The sequence below is a fragment of the Danio rerio genome, chromosome 23 (assembly GCF_049306965.1).
Source record: "Danio rerio strain Tuebingen ecotype United States chromosome 23, GRCz12tu, whole genome shotgun sequence".
NCBI classification, from domain to species: Eukaryota; Metazoa; Chordata; class Actinopteri; order Cypriniformes; family Danionidae; genus Danio; species Danio rerio.
The window spans coordinates 34,367,775-34,388,753 of NC_133198.1; the positions used below are offsets into that span (position 1 = coordinate 34,367,775).

Genomic DNA, 20,979 nt, shown 5'->3' on the forward strand with positions numbered 1-20,979 from the left:
TTAATGTTTTATTTAAATTTCCCTCGTTTATTTATACTTTTAAAATTGCATTAAAGGACATTGATGTTTCTTTCAACAACTTTTTAACCTTGAAAAATAAAAAAGTGACATTTCTTAACATTTTTATAGTTTAAAGTGATCTATTGTGTGGGTTTGTGTTGTATATTACGCTGCAAAAACCTTGTAATCTAATGTAATGTGTATTTAGACACACAAATAACTTTACAATCACGATGGGTTGGGGGGAGGTGTCTCTCCACACCACCACCAGTGTGCAGCATCAACTTGGATGATGCGATGGGAGTTACAGCACAACAGCGCTCATCACATAGCCTGTAGAGACAGTGATAGAGCCAATTTAGTGAGTGGGGATGATTGCAAGGCCATGACCGATAGGGGCCGATTGAGGAACTTTGGCCAGGACACCGGGGTTACACCTCTGCTCTTTACGATAAGTGCCATGGGATTTTTAATAACCACAGAGAGTCAGGACCTCGGTTTAACGTCTCATTCATAAGACAGCGCTCACTAACAACATAGTGTCCCCTTCACTTTACTGGGACATTAGGACTCTCACAGACTGAGCGCCCACTGCTGGCCTCACTAACACCACTTGCAACAGGAACCTAGTTTTCCCATGTCTCCCATCCAGGTACTAACCAGGCTCACCCCTGCTTAGCTTCAGTAAGTAACCAGTATTGGCTGTGGCTGTTGTAATAAACTGCCAGTACATTTTCTGTTACAGACTTATTTCTCTCTATATTATTTATCATACTTTATATTATTTCAAACTACTAATACGTCTATAAAAGTCAATGTGAAGTTGAATTTTCAACATGAAAAAAAGTTAACAGAACAGAGATCAAGGTCCCATTTTGCAGTTTACAACAATAAATAAACAGAAAACACATTTGTATTACAAAATACAAAAACCGTTAATTAACAGATTCTTTTTGCAGTGAAGCTTTAAATGTCCTTGCCATACATAATCTAATAATACATCCCATTTATTTATTTTTTTAACCAATATTTTATTTTTTTTAAATGTATTTGAAAATTTAAAGTAGGCCATCTCAGGACATCTCGTCTTTCACCCAAATATAAAATACACAAAAAACATATGATAGAAAACCTTTTATTTATTTAATGGTGCAAAATATGCATTTTCCAAACATAAAATATTCTCTCTTTTACAAACAGAAGGGTTCAGTGTACAGTAGTGTAGTGTGCAAATAGCAGCTCAGAGTTTGAAGAAAGCTTCTGGTTTCCCCTCCTCCACTGCATCAAAAAACTTCTGATAGTCCTGTAAACACAAACGCAGGTAATAACTGATTACATTCAGAGTTTGTGCAAAGAAACAAATGTGTCTTCAGAAGATTAAGACTTGAACAAACACTTCATGTAGCATTCCTGGAAAAGTACATCCAGACACAGTGCATCCATCTTGAATCGAAGCTGTGTGATTATTTGCTGACTTGAGCAATGTTTGTTTTTCTGAACATCATAAGTGAATCTCAAGATGTTCACCAGGGTGGCGGACAGATGGATGATCACAAAATTCACAAGGAACTACTCTGTCTATATAAAGTTATTAGGATTGTTTTAAAGGGTGTGTTAAACTGAACAAGCCTGACAGGTCTCCACCTATATGGAAAGGCTTGTTGTGCAAACAACACTTGAAACACAATTAGAAGCATTAACATGCCCTACAAACATGTACGCCCTGTGTCGTTTCTCTCAACTTCTGACACTCTTGTTGGTAAAAACCTAAACAGCGCACTGACAGCAATGCGTTTAGAAGATTTCCATGATCTTTTTATGCTTTTATTACAGTCACACAACTTGAACCTTGTGTGCTTTTCTGTAAAACTGTACAAGACTGTAAAAACAGAAAAGGTTGCATTGTTTGCTAATGATTTAATTAACAGTGGGGGGGAGCATGGATACTGAATTTTTAGTAAATATTAGATAGCTTCAACAAAGATTACATGGAAATAAAAAACATAAAAGATTTTGTTTAATTTTATATTATTTTCTAAACTAAATTGTCCTTGGTGCATGAGTGCATGTGTGAGTGTTAGCGTGTATGGGTGTTTCCCAGTACTGGGTTGCAGCTGGAAGGGCATCTGCTGCATAAAACATTTGCTGAAATGGCGGCTCATTTCATTGTGGCTACCCCTGATAAATAAGGGACTGAGCTGATGGGAAATTTATAAATATTTATATTAATTTATTGAGGAAGTTTGAATATTTGCATTTGTTGCCATTAAATTTTCATGGGTTCAGTGGAATCAATAACTAATGAATACTACCTTAAAATTTTTTAATTAATGATATTAAACCCAAATATAAACAGCGGTCATCATCAAATCAACTATCATTATAAATAGCAGTTTATATCAGTTAAGATCTTATATACAACCTGCAATCTGTAACAAATAATGATAAATAACAATTACCTGTATGGTCATTTATGTTACTGACAGTAAATAATTTGTAAATATTTGTTAATTTTAAGGGACTAGTGTGTCCTTTTTTATGGATTGAAAATCTTTGTAATATAACTTTAAACACTGGAGAAAAAAAAACATTCCTTCTACAGAATCGAAGATGTATAAATGTTTCATTGATACATGTTCTATTTACTAACTATAGTAATTAAAATTTACAATAATAACACATAACAACATCCTATTAACCTTAAACCTCTCGGACCAATATAGTAAGTATACATGTAATTAATTAATAAGTAGTTACAACGACACTTTAAAATAAAGTGTTAGCAAAAGAGACAGCAGGCCAAGACTCACTCACCCCACAGTACTTGTCTCCATTAAACACCTGAGGAGGCATTGCTGAGGGGTTTCCTACTTTCTTCCTCATCTGCTCCTTTGCGTCATTGCTTGTGGAGATGTCTACGGTAAAGTATTTGATCTTTTTGGAATCCAAAAACCCCAAAATCTCACCCTGATGTTGCTTTACCTGCCGAAACAGAAAAACAATGAACTGTTGACAAGAAACTATGGTTTCTATGCAAGTTCTGTTAATCTTCAAATTAGACAAAACTATCTTCCTACAGACCAACTTCAAGAACATTCTAGAGTATTTTGACTACCGTAATTTTACATATGACGACGGTCTACCACATTTAAAAAATTTATATGGATTTTTTCTTAATCATTTGTTTACATCAAGTTTAATAATGCAAAATCAACTGTAAGACACAGACAACTGAAAAGTAAAGCTACACACCTCTCTAGAGCCACTGACGCTGCTGTAATACACCGTGATAGACATCTTCTAAAAGTGCTAAAAGCTCAAATGTGTTTCGGTAAGCTGTGTAAAACAATAAACCCAGCCAACTCAAGGACCAGGAAAGCAAGTTTTGACATAGTTCACCTGACAGCCACTCCTACCAAGAGCATACTCACTCTCCCTCCCTCCCTCCCACACACACACACACACACACACACACACACACACACACACACACACACACACACACACACACACACACACACAATAAAGTCTATTAGTCTGACATGTCTAAACTTGCATGGGAGCATTTTTGCAGTGATTGCACAATAACTCAAATTGAGTACAATTTTTGAGTCAAAAAATGAAAAAAATAAATAAATTTACTCACCCTTGGGCCATCCGAGATGCAGGACTGTAGACATTTCTTAGTCAGCATAACTTTTTTTTTATATATATATATATATATATATATATATATATATATATATATATATATATTTTTTTTTTATTTTATTTTTTTTTTTTATTGGTTTTCGCCTTTATTGGGATAGGACAGTGGAGATTTTACAGACAGGAAAGTGTGGGGAGCAGAGATAGGGGAAGGATCTGCAAAGGACCTTAAGCCGGGAATCGAACTCGGGTCGCCATGAGCATCTTGATGCTATGTGTCGACGCACTAACCACTAGGCTATTGGCGCCGACAGTCACACAACACACAGTCCTTCCTCTCTCTGGTTAGCAAACAGTGACAGCTCATGGGTGACTTTGCATCTGTGGGTACATCATACACTACCTAACAAACGTCTTGTCGATCTCAGGTGTATGAGCAACAAATAATAACTTGACTTCTGGTTGATCATTTGGAAAAGTGGCAGAAGGTTTTTCTGATGAATCATCTGTTAAACTGCATCACAATCATCACCAACACTGCAGAAGAGCTATTGGATCCCGCATGGACCCAAGATTCTCACAGAAATCAGTCAAGTTTGGTGAATGAAAAATCATGGTTTGGGGTTACATTCAGTATTGGGGTGTGTGAGAGATCTGCAGAGTGGGATGTCAACATCAACAGCCTGAGGTATCAAGACATTTGTGCTGCTCTTACATTTCAAACACAGGGAAGGGCAAATTCTTCAGCAGGATAGCGCTCCTTCTCATACTCCAGCCTCAACATCAAAGTTCCTGAAAGCAAAGAAGGTCAAGGTGCTCCAGGACTGGCCAGCCCAGTCACCAGACATGAAAATTATTGAGCACGTCTGGGGTAAGATGAAGGAGGAGGCATTGAAGATGACTCTAAAAAATCTTTACAAACTCTGGGAGTCCTGCAAGAACGCCTTCTTTGCCATTCCAGATGACTTTATTAAGATGTTTTTCGAGTCATTGCAGAGATGTATAGATGCAGTCATCCAAGCTCATGGAAGTCATACACAATATTAACTCTTTTTCCACTGCACCATGACTTTATATTATATACTGTACATTATTTCTGTTAAGTAACAAGACTTTTGTCTAAGCAAAGTCAGAGCTTACTGTCCTAATTTTCATTCATTCATTCATTCATTTATTCATTTTCTTGTCGGCTTAGTCCCTTTATTAATCCGGGGTCGCCACAGCGGAATGAACCACCAACTTATCCAGCAAGTTTTTACGCAGCGGATGCGCTTCCAGCCACAACTGTCCTAATTTAATAATTTTAATTTAAGCCATGATCATATTTTATTTTGGTAAAATAAGCATAATCTAGAGGTCTTTGCCTTTCATATAAGCGACTTCTGAAACCAAATGATCAACAAGAAGTTATTATTTGTTCTTAAAACTTTGATAGGAAACAAGACTTTTGTCAGGTAGTGTACTGTATGACATAGGAGGCTCTGTGATTATTTGTTTGTTTATTTGCTTTTTTTGTCTACTGAGATTCATTACACAGAGGAATGAAGGCTCTGTCAACAGTCAGATTTACTATGGTAAATTCTGATGTCTGAGGGCAGCACATTTATGTTGAACAGTCTACACAGCAAAACTTCTCTGGCCCAGCTCTGGCCCACAAAATCAGCTATTGCTTGGTTCAGATTCCACCGTTAATTACGGTACGTGACTCTGATCTGGTACATGACTTTGATCTGGCTTCCAGACAAGGGCTAAACATGGACCATATCTGAGCCAAGTCTCAGCCAAGTTAATTCTTGAAGCGACCTGATAGATAGAATTTTTCTCAAAAATAATTAAAATGTATTTCAAATGTGGGTCAAGATGCCAGACTTGCATGGCCCACATATCAGTTTTTTAACACCTGGGCCAAACACTACATTTTTGACTTTTGGTCTTGTGTGCTGCCTCTAAGACAGTGCCACCTCTGCTAAACCCGGGACATGTTTGGCCCACATGATGCATGCCAGCGCCGAATGAATGGCCCTCTGAAATTTCCACCAACAATGAGAATTATTCTCAGCCTACTTTGTTTACGTTGAGTTATGTCACTTTGAAAACAATGAAAATAACTTATTCTTTGCCAAAAAAGTGAAATTACTGAACCTTCACACTGGAGACTGATAAAAACGCTCACTTTAGAAGAAAATTTCAGATGGCTTTTAGAGGTTTTTGCATCTTCATATATAATTTCTGCATCAACATTGTAATGTGATTACAGTGGAGCAGCACCAGTGGAGTCCTTGTAACATTAACCATTATAGAATGAAAGACTATCATTTGCCTGCATTTTAAAGTGAATTTTGGGAGCAAGGAATTACATTTGCAGCTGTAACAAAGATAAATTGTATTTGTTTAGGATGCAGACTCTGCAATGTTATTTTACAGTTAATGATTAAATTTTAGACCTCACAAAAAAACACAAAGCACTTAGCTGTGTATATTATTTCTATCAATTGTATTTTTCTATGCAGATAATCAGATAATATATGAGATTTCATTTTATCAAGTGATGCCCTCTCCTACAAAGTCACGCAAATCTAAAATCAAATACTTTCCAAAAAGAGCTAGTCGAATCATCTGGTGACACTATTTATATGCAAAATTGTAGAAAAAGTAGCCTAAAAATCATGTCCATTTATAAATATCTTTTCCAACATAGTGCAAAATGGTAGACATCACATCAGCAACACCTAGTTGTGCGTTTAAGTATTGTTCACCGAGAATAATAAAAAGTACTTAAATGTTAAAACGATACTGAGCGATATTTATTGAATAAAATAAATCAGCAACACTAAAACTATACACAATGAAAACGCTATAAACAGTGCCGTTGCTTTCCACGCAGGCAATGAGTTGAACACCAACGGGGCCCTTTAGCGCTTAAAGCAATGTTGTCGACACTATGACGTCCTCTTTACCCGCAGTCAGAGGGAAGGTAGGGCGAGCTTCTGAAATCTCTGACACAATCGGTCTTAAATATTAACCATCCTGCCTTTAAAATAACCCGAGATGCATCCAAAGCAACGGATATTAATATATCCATCATATTATGTCTTTATTTCAGGAATAACTCCTCGCATCCATCGCTAATCTACAATGGCCGAGGAAGGGTGAGTGACTGATGCTACATCACCCTTCATAGCATGCACTGCTCCGTTAAGAACATTTATAAACGAGTATTACATTATTTAAGTATTAAAAAATTATTTATAACCTGTATGTTATGAAACAATTACTTTTCCCCTTACTAATACAACTTAATATAACGAGCTGCTGCTCAAAGAAAACTAATTGTAAGTTACTAGTAGCACATGGCTATTATTTTAAGCCGATCCTGTGTTAAAAGCTTTATGGACCATATTGATTGTTCCCATTCATTTTCCTTGTGATAAAACACTGGTCAGCTTTTTTGTATGTATAATACACATCTATACACATCCATTCTACAAAATAGACACGAGAAAATTACTTCTATTGTTAGTTACCTTTAGCATGAGTGTACTTGGCAGGTGTGACTCAATTACAGGGTTATTCATGAGTATTAAATCTAATTAAAGTCCATTTCAGACCTTATTCTCGCTTAAAGGGATAGTTCACAGAGAATTTACTTCACCTCATGGGACTCAATCTTAATTCCTGGAGGGCCTCAGCTCTGCACAATTTTGCTTCAACCTGATCAAACAGCTGATCCAAATAATCAAGGCATTCAAGAGTCATGAACACCATTAGTTGGATCAGCTGTGTTTGATTAGGGTTGAAAACTGCAGAGCCTCAGCCCTCCTGGAATTGAGTCTGAGACCTATGCTCTACCTCATGTGGTTTTAAACTTGAGTTTATTTCTGTTTTTCTAAAATGGTAGTGTTCAATCAGCATTCTTCAAACTATCTCAACAGATGAATCTCAAATTGTGTTTTGAAGAATGGCACTATTTTGGGTGGACTATCCTTTTAATGGTGTGTTTAGTCTTGTTGTAAAGTTTAAAAATGTAACTTGTATAAAAAAATGCATTGTGTGCTTTCTAGTTTTTTTTTTAATAGTACTTTTAATTTACATGTTCAATTAGAAGTCATTTTGACATCTCATTTGTCTTAAATTTAATCCATAATAGTATTTAAGCTCTTAAATTTAACTTGAGAGTAAGTGTAGACCGCGGTGTTCATACTTAAAGTAAACCGCATCGGTTTAATTCACTTCCTAAATAAACAGACCTCGGCTATGATGAATTTTCAATCTTTAGTCGGATACCCCTTCACTCTTAATTATGAGTGAGAGATCCAGTCTGAGAAGCCGGAGGTTGTTAAATGTACACACGTGCACCATTGTCCCTTTCCACCCCAGTGACGTCCTCTTGTGTTGACAGCATCGCTGCCGGAGGTGTGATGGATGTCAACACCGCTCTGCCTGAAGTGCTGAAGACCGCACTCATCCACGACGGTCTGGCCCGCGGTATCCGTGAGGCCGCCAAGGCCCTCGACAAGTATGAATATTTTTACTTTTAGCATTCTATGACACTTGTGGTGTATCTGTGATGATAATTTGGCTCCCTCTACTGAAGTCTCTGAGGAAAACTGCCATTCGTTACCCAATTTCTTACTGAGATACTTTTGGGGGTGATTGCTCATACCTGATTGAGGAGGTTTGAAGGCTGATAATGGTTTGTCTGTCTTGCAGGCGCCAGGCTCATCTTTGCGTCCTCGCTGCAAACTGTGACGAGCCCATGTACGTCAAGCTGGTGGAGGCTCTCTGTGCCGAGCATCAGATCAACCTCATCAAGGTGAGCAAGCTGGAAAGATGTTAAAGGGATAGTTCACCAAAAAGAAGAATCTGTTCAAAACATGTTTGAGTTTTTCTTCTGTTAAAGAAATGACATGAAATCAACCTGAAATCTCACAGAGAAGTAAGACTAGATTTGACCGTGGTTTTTACCAGATGATGTATTGGACATACAAGAATGACTCATGATTTTTTTGCTCCAAGGTGAAAACCTGTGTTGTACTGCACAAGCCCCCCTACTATATAAAACCTTTTACTGGACTGTCCTGCTTTTAATGATTCCAGATGACTATGAAATTAACTTTTTAGCAACGTAACACCAGAAAAGATTTTAGAATTTTTAATTGTGTATTAACACAAATCTTATGTGTTAATTTGTTTTTAATTGTACACTTTATTTATTTACTGTCATGTCAGCAACCAAGGCTAACATTCCAATAATACATTACATTCTTCTCTAGCAATGAATGTTTTAGGAGTGAATAACGTAATCATTTATTGAAAATCAGACTAAAAAATACATTGAAGTATTGATTTTATACAAATAATACACTTGATACGTTTAACATTTATCAGCAACAGTAGTAGTTACTGAGTTTCACATCACTGAATATTTTACAATTTTTATTCAGCTGATTTTTATTATTTATTTATTATTATTATTATTGTTATTTTCTTTATAACATTACAGGTTCAAGTTGTTTATTAAAACCAACCATTTCTGACAGTTCTGTTTTTGTAATAAATGGAAAGCATATTTCTTTTGGCTGATCCAAAAAAATGGTCTGTTCTGTGACAATCTATAAATGTGATCCATTTTATAGAATATGTATTCTATCAAGTCTGTAAGCATTTGCAAACATCTGACAACCAAAGAAAGAATGGCAGACTACAATCCAGCATCTGCACAACATTCCTTTCTAAAGTGATGTTGCCAGCTATTACCCTGGCATAAATGACTTCAGTTTGTGTAAACTAGTTTTGACAACACTGTACATAAAACCTTTTATAGCAGGATTGAAATCTGTCCTAGTGGACAAAACTGGTGAATAAGTCCTACAGACCAGGGTTACCAACCCTGTTTCTGAAGAGAGAGCTATCTTCCTGCAGATTTCAGTTTCTAAACAAAACCTGTCAGTAATTATCAAGGGCTGCTTTAGGTTCTAATGAGTTGGTTCAGGTGTGTTTGATCAGGGCTGGAGCTGAATTCTGCATGAAGGTGGTCCAGGAACAGTGTTGGTGACCCCTGCATTACAATTAGGAATGGAACAATATTTATAGAGCTAGTAGGTGGGCTTCTTTTGAATTAGACCACCCAAATGATTTTTTTATTTTTTTTTTCCTCATGTTGATCTAGTTTCCATTTTATTGCTCATTAGCTTCTATGAAACTATGTGGTCTAATATTGCCAGGAAAATTTTGTTGGGACCCACAAGGATGACTAGCAACTGCCGTTTAAATGCTTGCTGTTAATCTAATTGTGTTTTGTGCAGGTTGATGACAATAAGAAGCTCGGGGAATGGGTTGGTCTGTGTAAGATCGACAGAGAGGGCAAACCCCGCAAGGTGGTGGGCTGCAGCTGTGTAGTCATCAAGGTGAGCGTCCGCCTGCAGTCGGTTTCTAATTGTTTCTAATTAACTTCATATTCCTTTGATGGAAAGATGATGCATTGTGCAGAATGAGGGAGAAGCAATTAGCTTTTCACTACTGACTTGGTAAAGGAATATTTGGGCTTAAGGCGCAGGGTGTTTAAGCCAGGTCGAGTCCAGATGCTGGCTCTCAGTGCCTCGTGTCTGTTTTATTTGATTGTCTTGGCAAGATTGAGTGCCTGAACACGAGCCTCAAGGTCCCACATTGACTCTTGAGGTCCCTAGAAGGGCAACATTTGTTTTTGTAAATTTGCATATCGTCTTTATGTAAATGTATTGACAGGATTTAAGGTTTCTAATAACTGATTTAGGTGTTTAATGTTTGGTGTGTTCATGTCTTCATCTGCAGGACTACGGCAAAGAGTCCCAGGCTAAGGACGTCATTGAAGAGTACTTCAAATCCAAGAAATAAGGCGCCAAATAAAATTGTTTGGAAAAGATGCTGCTTTTCTTGTGTTCTTTTAATACATTGGGTTGTAGTTAATTGACTTTAAGGGACATTAACCCCAAAAGGAAAATTTACCTCAACCCCCATGCAAAGTTTTCAACCTTAAGTTTCCTCTGGTAAACATGAGTTTTTGAGAGAGCTGGTTGCTGGCATGTCTCTACTTCCATGGTAGCTGGAAAAAAGACTATGGTAATCAATCTGTCCCAGCTATTCATTTTTTTTCTAAATGATTTAATGAAACTCAGTGACCGGCGTGTGTAAAAGACAATCTCTTTACTTTGGTGGAAACTAGCCTTTTAATCTAGGAGTACAATTTTAATTTACTTTTAAAGGGTTTCAAGTTTTTTTTTAATTTTTTTTTTATAGATTGGATACTACAAAAACAATTTACTACATTTGATTTGCTGTGCTGTTAGTGACACCTGTGTTGTGGAATTAAGTATTTTTAAGCATTTATAAATGCTCCCTTGGTCGTTTGTTACATAAAGAATAAGTTTCTCTATTTTGACAATGAATACTTAATGTGACAAACTTAAAATTGAGCTTACCTGTCGTAAGGCAGTTCCACAAGCTGCTCTCCACGTGTGTCCAAAAGTGTCAGAACTCCGTCGCACTTGTGACGGCCTGCATAAACCCCGCCCACTGCGTGACACGTGAGGCTAATTAAACTAAATTGCACGATTTTCTTAAAGGTGTACGTTTATCATTATTTTGGCAGTACCTCAGTTGGAAGATTCAGTTTTATGAGTTTGGCTTGATATAAAAACAGGTGGAGTTTGATCCTATGGCTCCAGTCTATGATCACAACCCAATCTGACAACAACAACTGTTAGTTTGGTTCTAGTGGAAGAAGTAGAAAGACGTGTTCATGTTTATTAGTCACACTGAAACGTTCCGTCAAATTTCTCCATCTTGTAAAACATGGGTGTTTAACTTTGTTCCTGGAGCTCTACGGCAGAGCTCAGTTCCAACCCTGATCAAACACAACCAAGTAATGAGCTTTTGGGATTTAAAGACAGTTGCGTTTGATCAAGGTTGTGGCTGAACTCAGCAGGAAGGTGTTGTAAAAGGCAACATAATTGGTATATTTATTTTTACTTTAGTGATGACAAACAAAGCTTTGAATCAATTGAGCCGACTATCAAAATGATTCATTGTTTCGAATCTTTCAAAACACCACACAGAGACGCCTACTGGTCAAAAATCATGTACATACAACCAAAACTACAGCTAAACAGGCCCGTAAAACAGGCGGTTCTTTTTTTTTCTCAAAAGTGGACTTTTTTTTAACAGTCTTCGCTCATTTTCTGTTAAATTATGAAGTTCAAATACTGTATGTTAGTGACATTTTAATTTAGCTTTTAGGTAATCATTACCACACTTTTCAATGCACCGAAAATATTTCCAATATTTTTGCAAAAGAGCTTCCAATACTATTTTATATTTACCACCAGTAATTATTTGCTTATAATTAAAATTTTCTTAAAGCTTTCTTTAATCAGTTTTATTTTTTCACAGTTTATGATGGCATACTGTAAAAATGGGATAAATGAGCTAATTTAGTGGCCAAATTCTGGACTTTTTCAGTAGGGGGGTGGGGTTTTTTCTAACCACCCAAACCCACCCTGGCTACGAGCCTTTTAATACCATTATCCATTTTTACTATTATCTTTTTCTGCGTATTTCAGCAACTCTTCCTAGCTTGGTTTACACTTCTGTGGGTAAACCTGAATTTCTAATGTGTCAAACATAATCCCAGATGTGCAAAAAAAAAAAAAAAAAAAAAACTCTGAGCAAGCCTGTGTATCCACACCCCCAAATTCACGCTATTGGTCGAGCTGGAAAATGACTGACATCATGGTTTGTTTTGAGAGGATGTAAACCCATAAATAGCATACTTGTTTTTCCCCTTAATATCGTCAAAACAACAAGTGTAATTTTGAACATGCAATTTTAATATTTCTGGTTATAGCCTTACAATCAGGGGTCCGTTCTTCGTACCTCGCTTAAATGATCTAAGATTATTTGGCAGATCCTGGATCTTTTAATCTTGATAACTGATCTCTCGCTAATTTGGTTCTCCAAACAAGTTCGCGAATCAGATTAGAATATCTGGATGAACTGATCTGAGATCGCTGCGTTTGTTGTTAAGGACAGATCTATCGATCCTAGAAATCATGATCAGCAATGCAACGATTGGCTGACGGCACAGCAGCGTAATGACATCATCTGATTAATATTCTATTATCCATGTGAGCAAAATTACATCAAATTAGCAGTAAACGGTTTGTTAAATATGACACGCAGTAACTTCACATTTGTTGTGAGCTGCAGGCTTTACACTTTCATTTGTCAAGACAAGAGTATTCATCATGTATTTCAATGCAAATCAATGTATTTAGTTCTTCATTTAGAAAAGATTTTCTTTATTACAGTAACCGTTTTTTAATCGGTGTAAAGAATAACTGGTTGTTTCCAAAAGCATTTTCATATTGGTAAAGGCGTCTGCAACTTTTGTGAAGCATCACTGGCATATTAACTGTCAAAACATGTTTATGACTGCATAAATGTATTATTGCTTTTAAAAAAGTCACATATTGTGTATTTCTATTATACACAATTTGTACTAAAGCGATCTAAAAAGTTCATATCAATAAGTTTTCTCTTTGCACCACCAGATGGCAGTCTTTGTATTTTCATTTCAAGTGCAGATTGCATACGTTTTATTAATATGTATAACTTTATTTATTTTATTAATGACTATAACTTTATATATATAGTTAAAAAATATTTACTATTTTCCCAAGTGTATATAACTTTTACTGTAAGAAAATATCAGAACTCGGTACATACTTTCTGTATTATCTTTGCTTGAACTGAGCCGATCTAATCCTGTTTATATGATTTGAACCTGCTCCCGATCAGGTTTGACCTAGCAGATCTGTTGCCATGACAACAACTCTCGGATCAGCTTTGAAGAACGAAACGATCCTGGATCGTGTCAAATCGTCAATATCCAAATCCAGCTAACTGAGTAATCCACGTACGAAGAACGGACCCCAGGTCTGTCAGGATGAAATTACACCACAATATGTACATTAAAGCGCACCTATTATGCATTAAAAAAAGTCATATTTTGGTTTTGAGTAACAAGCTGATATGTCTGCAAGGTCAAAAAACCCTTTCATTGTTCTATAATATGCATTTATTTTTACCTAATTATCCCAATGACTCCCATATGATTCCTTCAGCAATTTATTTGTTCCCAAACTGCTCCTTAGCACGTATACAGTTAAACAGCAGCATATACTCAACTATGCTTCTACAGATGCACTGTATTTGGTGATGTATCATATCGACGTTGACATGCTCAAGCAAAAGATCGGAACCCAATGCAATTCATTTATTGGACTCTTGAGTCAGCTATTTCGTTAAAGAATCAATAGAATTTAATAGTTTAAATAGTTTTTTTTCAGATTGAAACCTCAGCTGGATGTTTTCGTTCACTTAGAGTTGTGTTACACAGCTTGGTTGGGCATTTTCAAAAACCCATAATAGGAGCTCAAAAATGTGTAACCTCATTAAACCTTTTGTTTTTTTTTTTTTCTGTGTGACTTTTATTTTGCTTCCCCATCTGTCATGAATCAAAATACTAACGAGTTTCGTACAAATTAAAAAAACAATCTTTGTATTGTAAATGCTTTTCCTTCAGATGCACCAGTCTTGACAGCGAATGAAATGCTTTTAAGATTCAGAAAATAGAGAACTCAAGAAAATCTCAAATGTTTACATATTTTTATCTACATACATTCTCAAAATAAAAACTGACACACAAAACATCTTATAAGGCACAACAAATTATACACAGACTTCCTTTTTTTGCCAAAAACTTACAAAAAAAAACAAAAAAAAACAGGAAAAATCAAAACGATACCATGTGAAACCACACAGCGTTCTTTAGTGTTTAATCCAGTACCTGTAAAATAATTTACATGAGTTGTTATGTCTACTCTAAATGCTCCGGGTTTAGAGTACAGCGTTCGAGTTGTTTAAGTGGAGATGAAGTCTACAATATAGACAGAGAATAATGTTCCTGTAGATGAGGGTGAGGATATATGCAGTTTTCAAGACCCAAGAACTCACCTCCTTCAGACGTGAAATGCAGTGTGTGTGACGTAAGACCTTAGTTAGCTCTTTACAAGCCTGGTTTGACCATAATAATCCCATTTTCTCCACTTCCTAGTCTGTCCTAGTCTTCTTAAGACAGTGCAGAGTTATCGTAAAAGCCAGAGATTTCTTTAAAATAATCAAAGAGACGACGACAACAACAACAACATAAAAAGAGATCGCAGTGTACTCTTGTTCTTAAATAGTTGTACAAAAAAGGCCTATTATACAGGTGTCGAGTGTTACAGGTACTCGAACTCCAGTGCTTGATGAAGGGCAAGCAGGTCAGAGTGGCTGGATATTCGCCAGAAGGGCATGTTGTGCTGAAAGGAGACAGAAAGATGAAGAAAATGTGAAATACAGAATATCTGTGCTTTCAGACTGTACGCTTACATGGACAACATTATTCTGATATTCATTCAAAGGGTAAATTCACCCAAAAGTTCATATTTTGTTATTAATGACTCACCCTCACAGGGCTGGGTAATACAGGAAAAAAAAGATCACGATATAATGTTTAATATCATTCGGTATCAATAATTAATGAATATTTTTTACAATGCATTTAGGAATATTAGGATTTTATTTAATTTTTATAATTTAATTTTAATTTACTAACATTATTAAGGCAAAAAGTTTTAATAGTCAAAAACAAAAAATAAAAATAACCTGTCTGTTATATCTTATAATAAAATAAAACTAGTGCTACAGAGACTCAAACTTGTTTGTACGATGATAAAGTGTAAACGCTGAACAATAAGAGCAAATTTTAAGGTAGCTTAACATCTGTAAGGCGTCTACAATAAATCACACAGTAAACCTCAAACTCTATTAACAAAACAAATTATGATAATCAAATCTGAGCTTTCAAGTAAAGGAACTAATCATCATTATTCTAATGAATAGTGCAACATTACAAATTGTGATATGCTACTCTGTATGCTAAACAATCTTGATGGGGTGCTAGTGGCTTTTATGCACAAGAAAAGAAACCAAAAAGCCACTCTGGTGACTACCTTAAATCCTTTTTTATTTACAATTTCTTCACTGCTGCTTGTCATGGCACTCAATTGTTTGTTGTTATTCTGACCTGAGGTAGCAAAACCCAACCGGAGTCTGTTCACGTTGCGTCTAAAAGCATGTGAAAAGTGTGAGCGTGTGCATTCGGTTTTCCATTTCCTCTGGCGTCTCTAATAACTTCACGACTATCAACCGTTTTCTCAGAGAATGACAAACGGACAAACCATTGCAGCGGTTCCGATACTATTCTGTATTTATGAAGAGAATGAAAAAGCACTGCAGTGTTTGGGGGCTCTGTTTGTCTGAGTCAGCCATTATTACAGAAATATGTATGTTGCATACAAAGTGTGAAGGAGATTGGTTAGTTCTACTTACATGAACTGCGGTGCGCACACCACTTTCTGAAATATTTTCAGCTAGGTGCGCCTGGAAAATGTGCCTGAGTCATATGTGCACATTACAAAGCCGTGCGTCTCAATTGGAAGTAACCTTAAGCTTATTGGCATTCCTTCCAAGGCACGCGCTCAGCAGTCACATTTAAATAAAGCTATAGCGCTTCATACCAAAACTTCTAACTGATATTTTTTTTACTGTTACTGACAATAGTGTTCGGTCAATAAATATCGATGTTGTCTTATAGGCCCAGCCCTACACCCTCATGTTGTTCCAACAGCCTGAAAAGCTCCAAGAACACTTTTGTGCACCAATAAAAATGGTAAAAAAAAAAGTTTTGTTTGCCAATGTTTTCTCTTCCTCATCATGGCCTTTTGCACCAGGAGCACACAAGTTAAAATGTAGCCGAGTTGGTATATAAAGAGTAACTAAGTTACCACTTACACACTACTAAATATTTTTGTGTTGCACCACTGAACCTAGTTTAAAGTCCACATGAAGTGGAAGTTGCAACCATTTTTTTTCTTATTGTGACGCAGTTTCTAAAGAAACAGAATATTAAATGAAAAAACAGTCGGTGTGCTTTGTTTTTTTCTACTGCCAGCTGTTTGTATTAAGTAAAGTAGGCATTTTATTTAGAAAGAACAGGAAATGGGTATTAAAAGAGTTGTTACAACCTAACAGACACTTCCTGCTCGCTATTTCTGTTTGTTGTCAAAACTGACAGTTGGAGAGACGTGGTTAAGTATGTAAGCCCGGCCCAATACCTTAGATAGACGTAATCTGAGAATTTCACTGAAAACAAAAGAGATAAAAAATGTCCCCTTGTAATTTTTAATTGAAATCTGAAAACGCACTTCCTCTTAATGATATGCACAGATGAACTGTTCACCACAAAACTAGCAATGTGAGCTAACAAAATCATATGGTTATTTCATTTGCACTTTAAATATAATGCTCCGGTTCAACTTAATATTTACAGCAGCCTCTACTCTTGTATAAATGGTAGAAAAGAGATAACAGTGAGATTAGTTTACAATGAGGAGCTCGCAATAATGAAGAACCGTCTCCCTCTACTTACAGTATCCTTCCAGATCTCATATTGTTTCAGTTTGTGAAAGAATAGGTTAACTTTCTTTGAAGGAGTACTTTGTGTTAATTGTATGCATCAGTTAAAATGAGAATTTCTTCACGACTGAGTTTTAAGTTGAATGTTTTGATCACTTGTTGTACATTCACGACTTGCGATGCAGGTATATGCCTCGTCTGTTATAGTGTCTGACTCTAATGTAATGTAGCCTATATTATAAAAATTTAAATTGTCGTTTATATTTCTTTGGACAGTTGTGTTTACGGTGTGTTGGGATTTTCTTGGAGCAAAATACAAATGCTGAATTTTAAAGCAGTTTAATGATTCGAAGGTTTTTAATTGGGTATTACGTCATTCAATCTGACTACGTATCATTTTACGCCTTCATACTGCCATAAGAACATGCGGTGCAACTGAAGTAAGAACAAATTTAGGTACAAACAAGCTAAAAGTTGCTAAGCCTCCAATACAACAAGCATCGTATTATTGCCCACATTAAACGCACACACTGATCTGAAAAGACACTGGCAAACAAAGTTGTTGCTTTGGTGCACAAAAGTGTTCTTGGAGCTTCATACAATTACAGTTGAAACACTGAAATCACATTTTGACAAGGTTTTTTTTTTTTTTTTTTTTTACTTTTGAACGTCTCAGGCCACTGCTGTCTTAAAATATGTTAATTTGTGTTCCCAAGATAAACGAAGGCCTTGGAGGTGTAACTAACAACAAAATTAACATTGTTGGGTGGTTGAACTAACCCTTGAAGACAGAATACTAAAGTATCAGTATGATGAATTTATGATGTAGATTGAGTTTTTGGATTAATTTAAAGATTAAATCTAACTTAATCTTAAGTAAACACAAATTTAAATAAAGTTTACACGTTACACACCTTAAATCACACTATTATCATTGTGTAAGGCTCTTTTGTAAGGCCAAACAAAAGATTATGGCTTTAGGCAATAATTTGTAACCACCGTCTTATAGAAGTGCACTTGAAGATTTTGTAAAATGAAAAATGAAACAACTATCACTCAAAAAATAATGTTTGCTAAAACAACTTTTTAAAAATAAGCTGAAACCACACAATTCTTGATATTATTTGGGGCAACCTAATTGTTTTACGTTCAATCTACTTAAGTTAACTTAATTCCTTTATGTTGTCCCAACACAAATCGATTAAGTGAAACACAGAATTTTTTTACAATGATAAATGGAAACCATTAATTGATTTATGCACTATATACCATGTACAACAGCAATATTAGAAAAAAAACATCTTAATCCAAATATTGTCATATTCAGATTAGGGTCAATAATTCGATTACTGATGTCCATGTAAACGTACCACCTGTCTGTCATTTTCCAAGCAGGCATGTTAATTCACTCTATTGAGGAAAAATTTATCAGCTGCTAAGATTTAGTCTATTATTAAAGTTTGCTCTAGTTCACAACAGTTCCCTTAATTCCTGTAAAAGAGGTGAGAGTTCCAGCAACCACAAGGCTTGAGAAAAAAGAGAAATACTAGAAAAAACAGGCTGATACATTACTTAATCCACAAGTAGCACCACATAGGGTTTATAAAGAGTTTAGTAAAGCATTCTGCATCAGATGGATAACACTTCACAAAATGGTTCACTTTAACACTATTTGCTTTAACAACATTTATTAGTCTATGATTGTTAATTTTTATTATACAGTTGAAGTCAGAATTATTAGCCCCATGTTTATTTTTCCCCAAATCTGTTTAACGAAGAAAAGCTTGTTCTTAACACATTTCTAAACATAATAGTTTTAATAACTAATTTCTAATAACTGATTTATTTTATCTTTGTCATGATGACAGTAAATAATATTTTACTAGATATTTTTCAAAGCATTTCTATACGGCTTAAAGTGACATTTAAATGCTTAACTAGGTTATTTAGGTTAACTAGGCAGGATAGTGTAATTAGTAAAGTTATTGTATAATGATGGTTTGTTCTGTAGACTATCGGAAAAAAATTGCTTAAAGGGGCTAATCATTTTGAACTTAAAATGGCTATTTAAAAAATTAATGGCCGAATTAATTCTAGCCGAAATAAAACAAATAAGACTTTCTCCAGAAGAAAATAATATCAGATATACTGTGAAAATTTCTAATATATAATAATGATTATATAATAATTATTTTATTTTATTATTCATTTTTTTTACTTCAAATGTTGCATTTTAATAGATGTTGAAATGCATCTAATTTAGGCTTACTATTAAAAACTAAAAATGTTGAGCCATATACTCAACTTAAACTAAAGTTTTATACTGAACTAGAGTATTAGACTATTAATAAAACACAACAGTTGCTTAGTGCTACTAAAATAACCCTGACCTAGATTAATTAATGCAATAAATATTTGAAGTAATAAATGATGTAAAAAAATGTGTTAATGTTAACAAATACCATCCTTATTGTAATACGCTATCAGCAAAATCTAAATTCTATATAAATCGCTGAGAAAACATTTTCAAAAAACCCTTTACAAATCCTTTAGCATAGCAGTGAGCCTTGCGAAACAGAAACAACTTTTTCGCAAAATGCACATGTCTTTTGGCCATACAGAATTGATCAAAAGTTTGGGGTCAACAAGATTTTTAAAAAGGTTATCAAAAGTTTATTTAAGTATTTAGCTCATCAAAGATACATCTAAAAAAAACAGAAGTTACATTCCTACAGAAATTATTCTACAATGATGATTTGATGCTCATGAGACATTTATTATTATTATTTTTATTATTATTATTTTCAATATTGAAATAAGTTGTTCTCATTAATATTTTGTTGTTTTTTCAGGATCATTTTAATAAATGAATAATATTAAACAGATATATTTGAGATAAAAAAGTATTTACTGTTATTTAATTAAACACATCCTTGCCAAACAGAAGATTAGAACTTAGAACTCTTTCTAAACAAGCATAAAGATCTTACTGACCCAAAACTTTTAAATGTTGACATGAAGACATCATTGCACAAACTCTGTTCAGAAATTCTGCAAATGTTGTTTTCTAGAACAAAAGTATTCAACTAGGTCTTTATGTACAACAGACCCTCTACAGGAGATTCGCTTGACACGAGTTTAAGTAGTCTTATTTTATATTAAGTGTATTTTACTACTATAAATGATCTTTACATGTACTTGCATATTTCATTTCTGTAATTTATTTCAACTATAGCTATACTGACCACATCCTAACCAGCCCATCCCACTAAACCTGTCCCTGACCTTAACTATATCCAACCATTAACCAACCTACACATTAATCAGTCCCTAAACATAACTGTATCCTAGTTTTGACCATTTTCAAAGCATTAAACCTACCCCATTCCCTTAAGATTTAACTATTAACTAAACATTAAGCCACCTATACCACAAAACCTGATCTGCAACCATAACTGTATCCCAAACGTAATCCTCTCTATTAACCAACCCAAACCACAAACCTACCTTTAACAAACACTTAAACCTACCTATAACACTAAACCTGTCCCCAACCTTAACCATATCCCAGCCTTAATGATGAACTAACCCATAAACCAACCCATATTACAATGCCTATTCTTAACTGTCCAAGCCTTAAAGAAAAAGTAATAAAAAATCATCACACTGCCACTTTAGCTCTCAAAAGACAAATTTATTAGGACATCGTTTCATTGATGGTCTTCATCAGGTCATACTCTCAAGTCAAACTCTATACATTACACCTGCCAACAA

General features: G+C 35.2%; 4 protein-coding genes and 2 non-coding genes across 59 annotated transcripts in view; 3 read left to right on the top strand and 3 right to left on the bottom strand.

Annotated features, from left to right (window-relative positions):
- lca5 (lebercilin LCA5) overlaps nucleotides 1-7,361 on the bottom strand; it is a 52,834-nt gene extending 45,473 nt beyond the window's left edge. For 2 of the 3 annotated variants that reach the window (XM_073939208.1, XM_073939202.1), the window contains exon 1: nucleotides 7,301-7,356. The gene's annotated coding sequence lies outside the window, so the exon portion shown is untranslated. Of the gene's footprint in view, nucleotides 1-7,300 lie in introns of all 3 variants that reach the window. The other variant, XM_073939207.1, reaches the window with a different exon arrangement.
- On the bottom strand, nucleotides 1,120-11,147 carry zgc:153284. 2 transcript variants are annotated; one of them, NM_001291936.1, is made up of 4 exons: nucleotides 11,106-11,147; nucleotides 8,312-8,470; nucleotides 2,815-2,982; nucleotides 1,120-1,303 (listed from the first exon to the last, which is right to left on the bottom strand). In NM_001291936.1, exons 2-4 carry the CDS (start codon nucleotides 8,441-8,443, stop codon nucleotides 1,241-1,243), a joined length of 363 nt encoding a protein of 120 aa, NP_001278865.1. In that variant the 5' UTR covers nucleotides 8,444-8,470; nucleotides 11,106-11,147; the 3' UTR covers nucleotides 1,120-1,240. The 2 variants fall into 2 exon arrangements, with proteins under 2 accessions (NP_001278865.1, NP_001038874.2); NM_001045409.2 differs by lacking the exons at nucleotides 8,312-8,470; nucleotides 11,106-11,147 and adding an exon at nucleotides 3,253-3,390.
- On the top strand, nucleotides 6,583-10,550 carry rps12 (ribosomal protein S12). 2 transcript variants are annotated; one of them, NM_001282177.1, is made up of 6 exons: nucleotides 6,583-6,622; nucleotides 6,752-6,797; nucleotides 8,048-8,164; nucleotides 8,359-8,461; nucleotides 9,954-10,055; nucleotides 10,459-10,550. In NM_001282177.1, exons 2-6 carry the CDS (start codon nucleotides 6,784-6,786, stop codon nucleotides 10,519-10,521), a joined length of 399 nt encoding a protein of 132 aa, NP_001269106.1. In that variant the 5' UTR covers nucleotides 6,583-6,622; nucleotides 6,752-6,783; the 3' UTR covers nucleotides 10,522-10,550. The 2 variants fall into 2 exon arrangements, with proteins under 2 accessions (NP_001269106.1, NP_956340.1); NM_200046.3 differs by having other exon boundaries at nucleotides 6,583-6,797.
- On the top strand, nucleotides 7,900-7,975 carry LOC137489192 (small nucleolar RNA SNORD101). Its single transcript, XR_011008545.1, has one exon. It is a non-coding gene; the product is annotated as a small nucleolar RNA SNORD101 (small nucleolar RNA).
- Nucleotides 8,206-8,290, top strand: LOC137489196 (small nucleolar RNA SNORD100). Its single transcript, XR_011008549.1, has one exon. It is a non-coding gene; the product is annotated as a small nucleolar RNA SNORD100 (small nucleolar RNA).
- A 3,188-nt stretch (nucleotides 11,148-14,335) lies between the features above and the next one.
- Nucleotides 14,336-20,979, bottom strand: part of eya4 (EYA transcriptional coactivator and phosphatase 4) — a 167,659-nt gene continuing 161,015 nt past the window's right edge. For 49 of the 50 annotated variants that reach the window (XR_012398331.1, XR_012398330.1, XR_012398329.1 and 46 more), the window contains one exon: nucleotides 14,336-15,047. Coding sequence is in view for 47 of the 50 variants with exons in the window: in XM_073938403.1 (XP_073794504.1) it covers nucleotides 14,967-15,047 (81 nt within the window). In the remaining 3 variants the exon portion in view is untranslated. The remainder of the gene's footprint in view (nucleotides 15,048-20,979) is intronic. The other variant, NM_001282173.1, reaches the window with a different exon arrangement.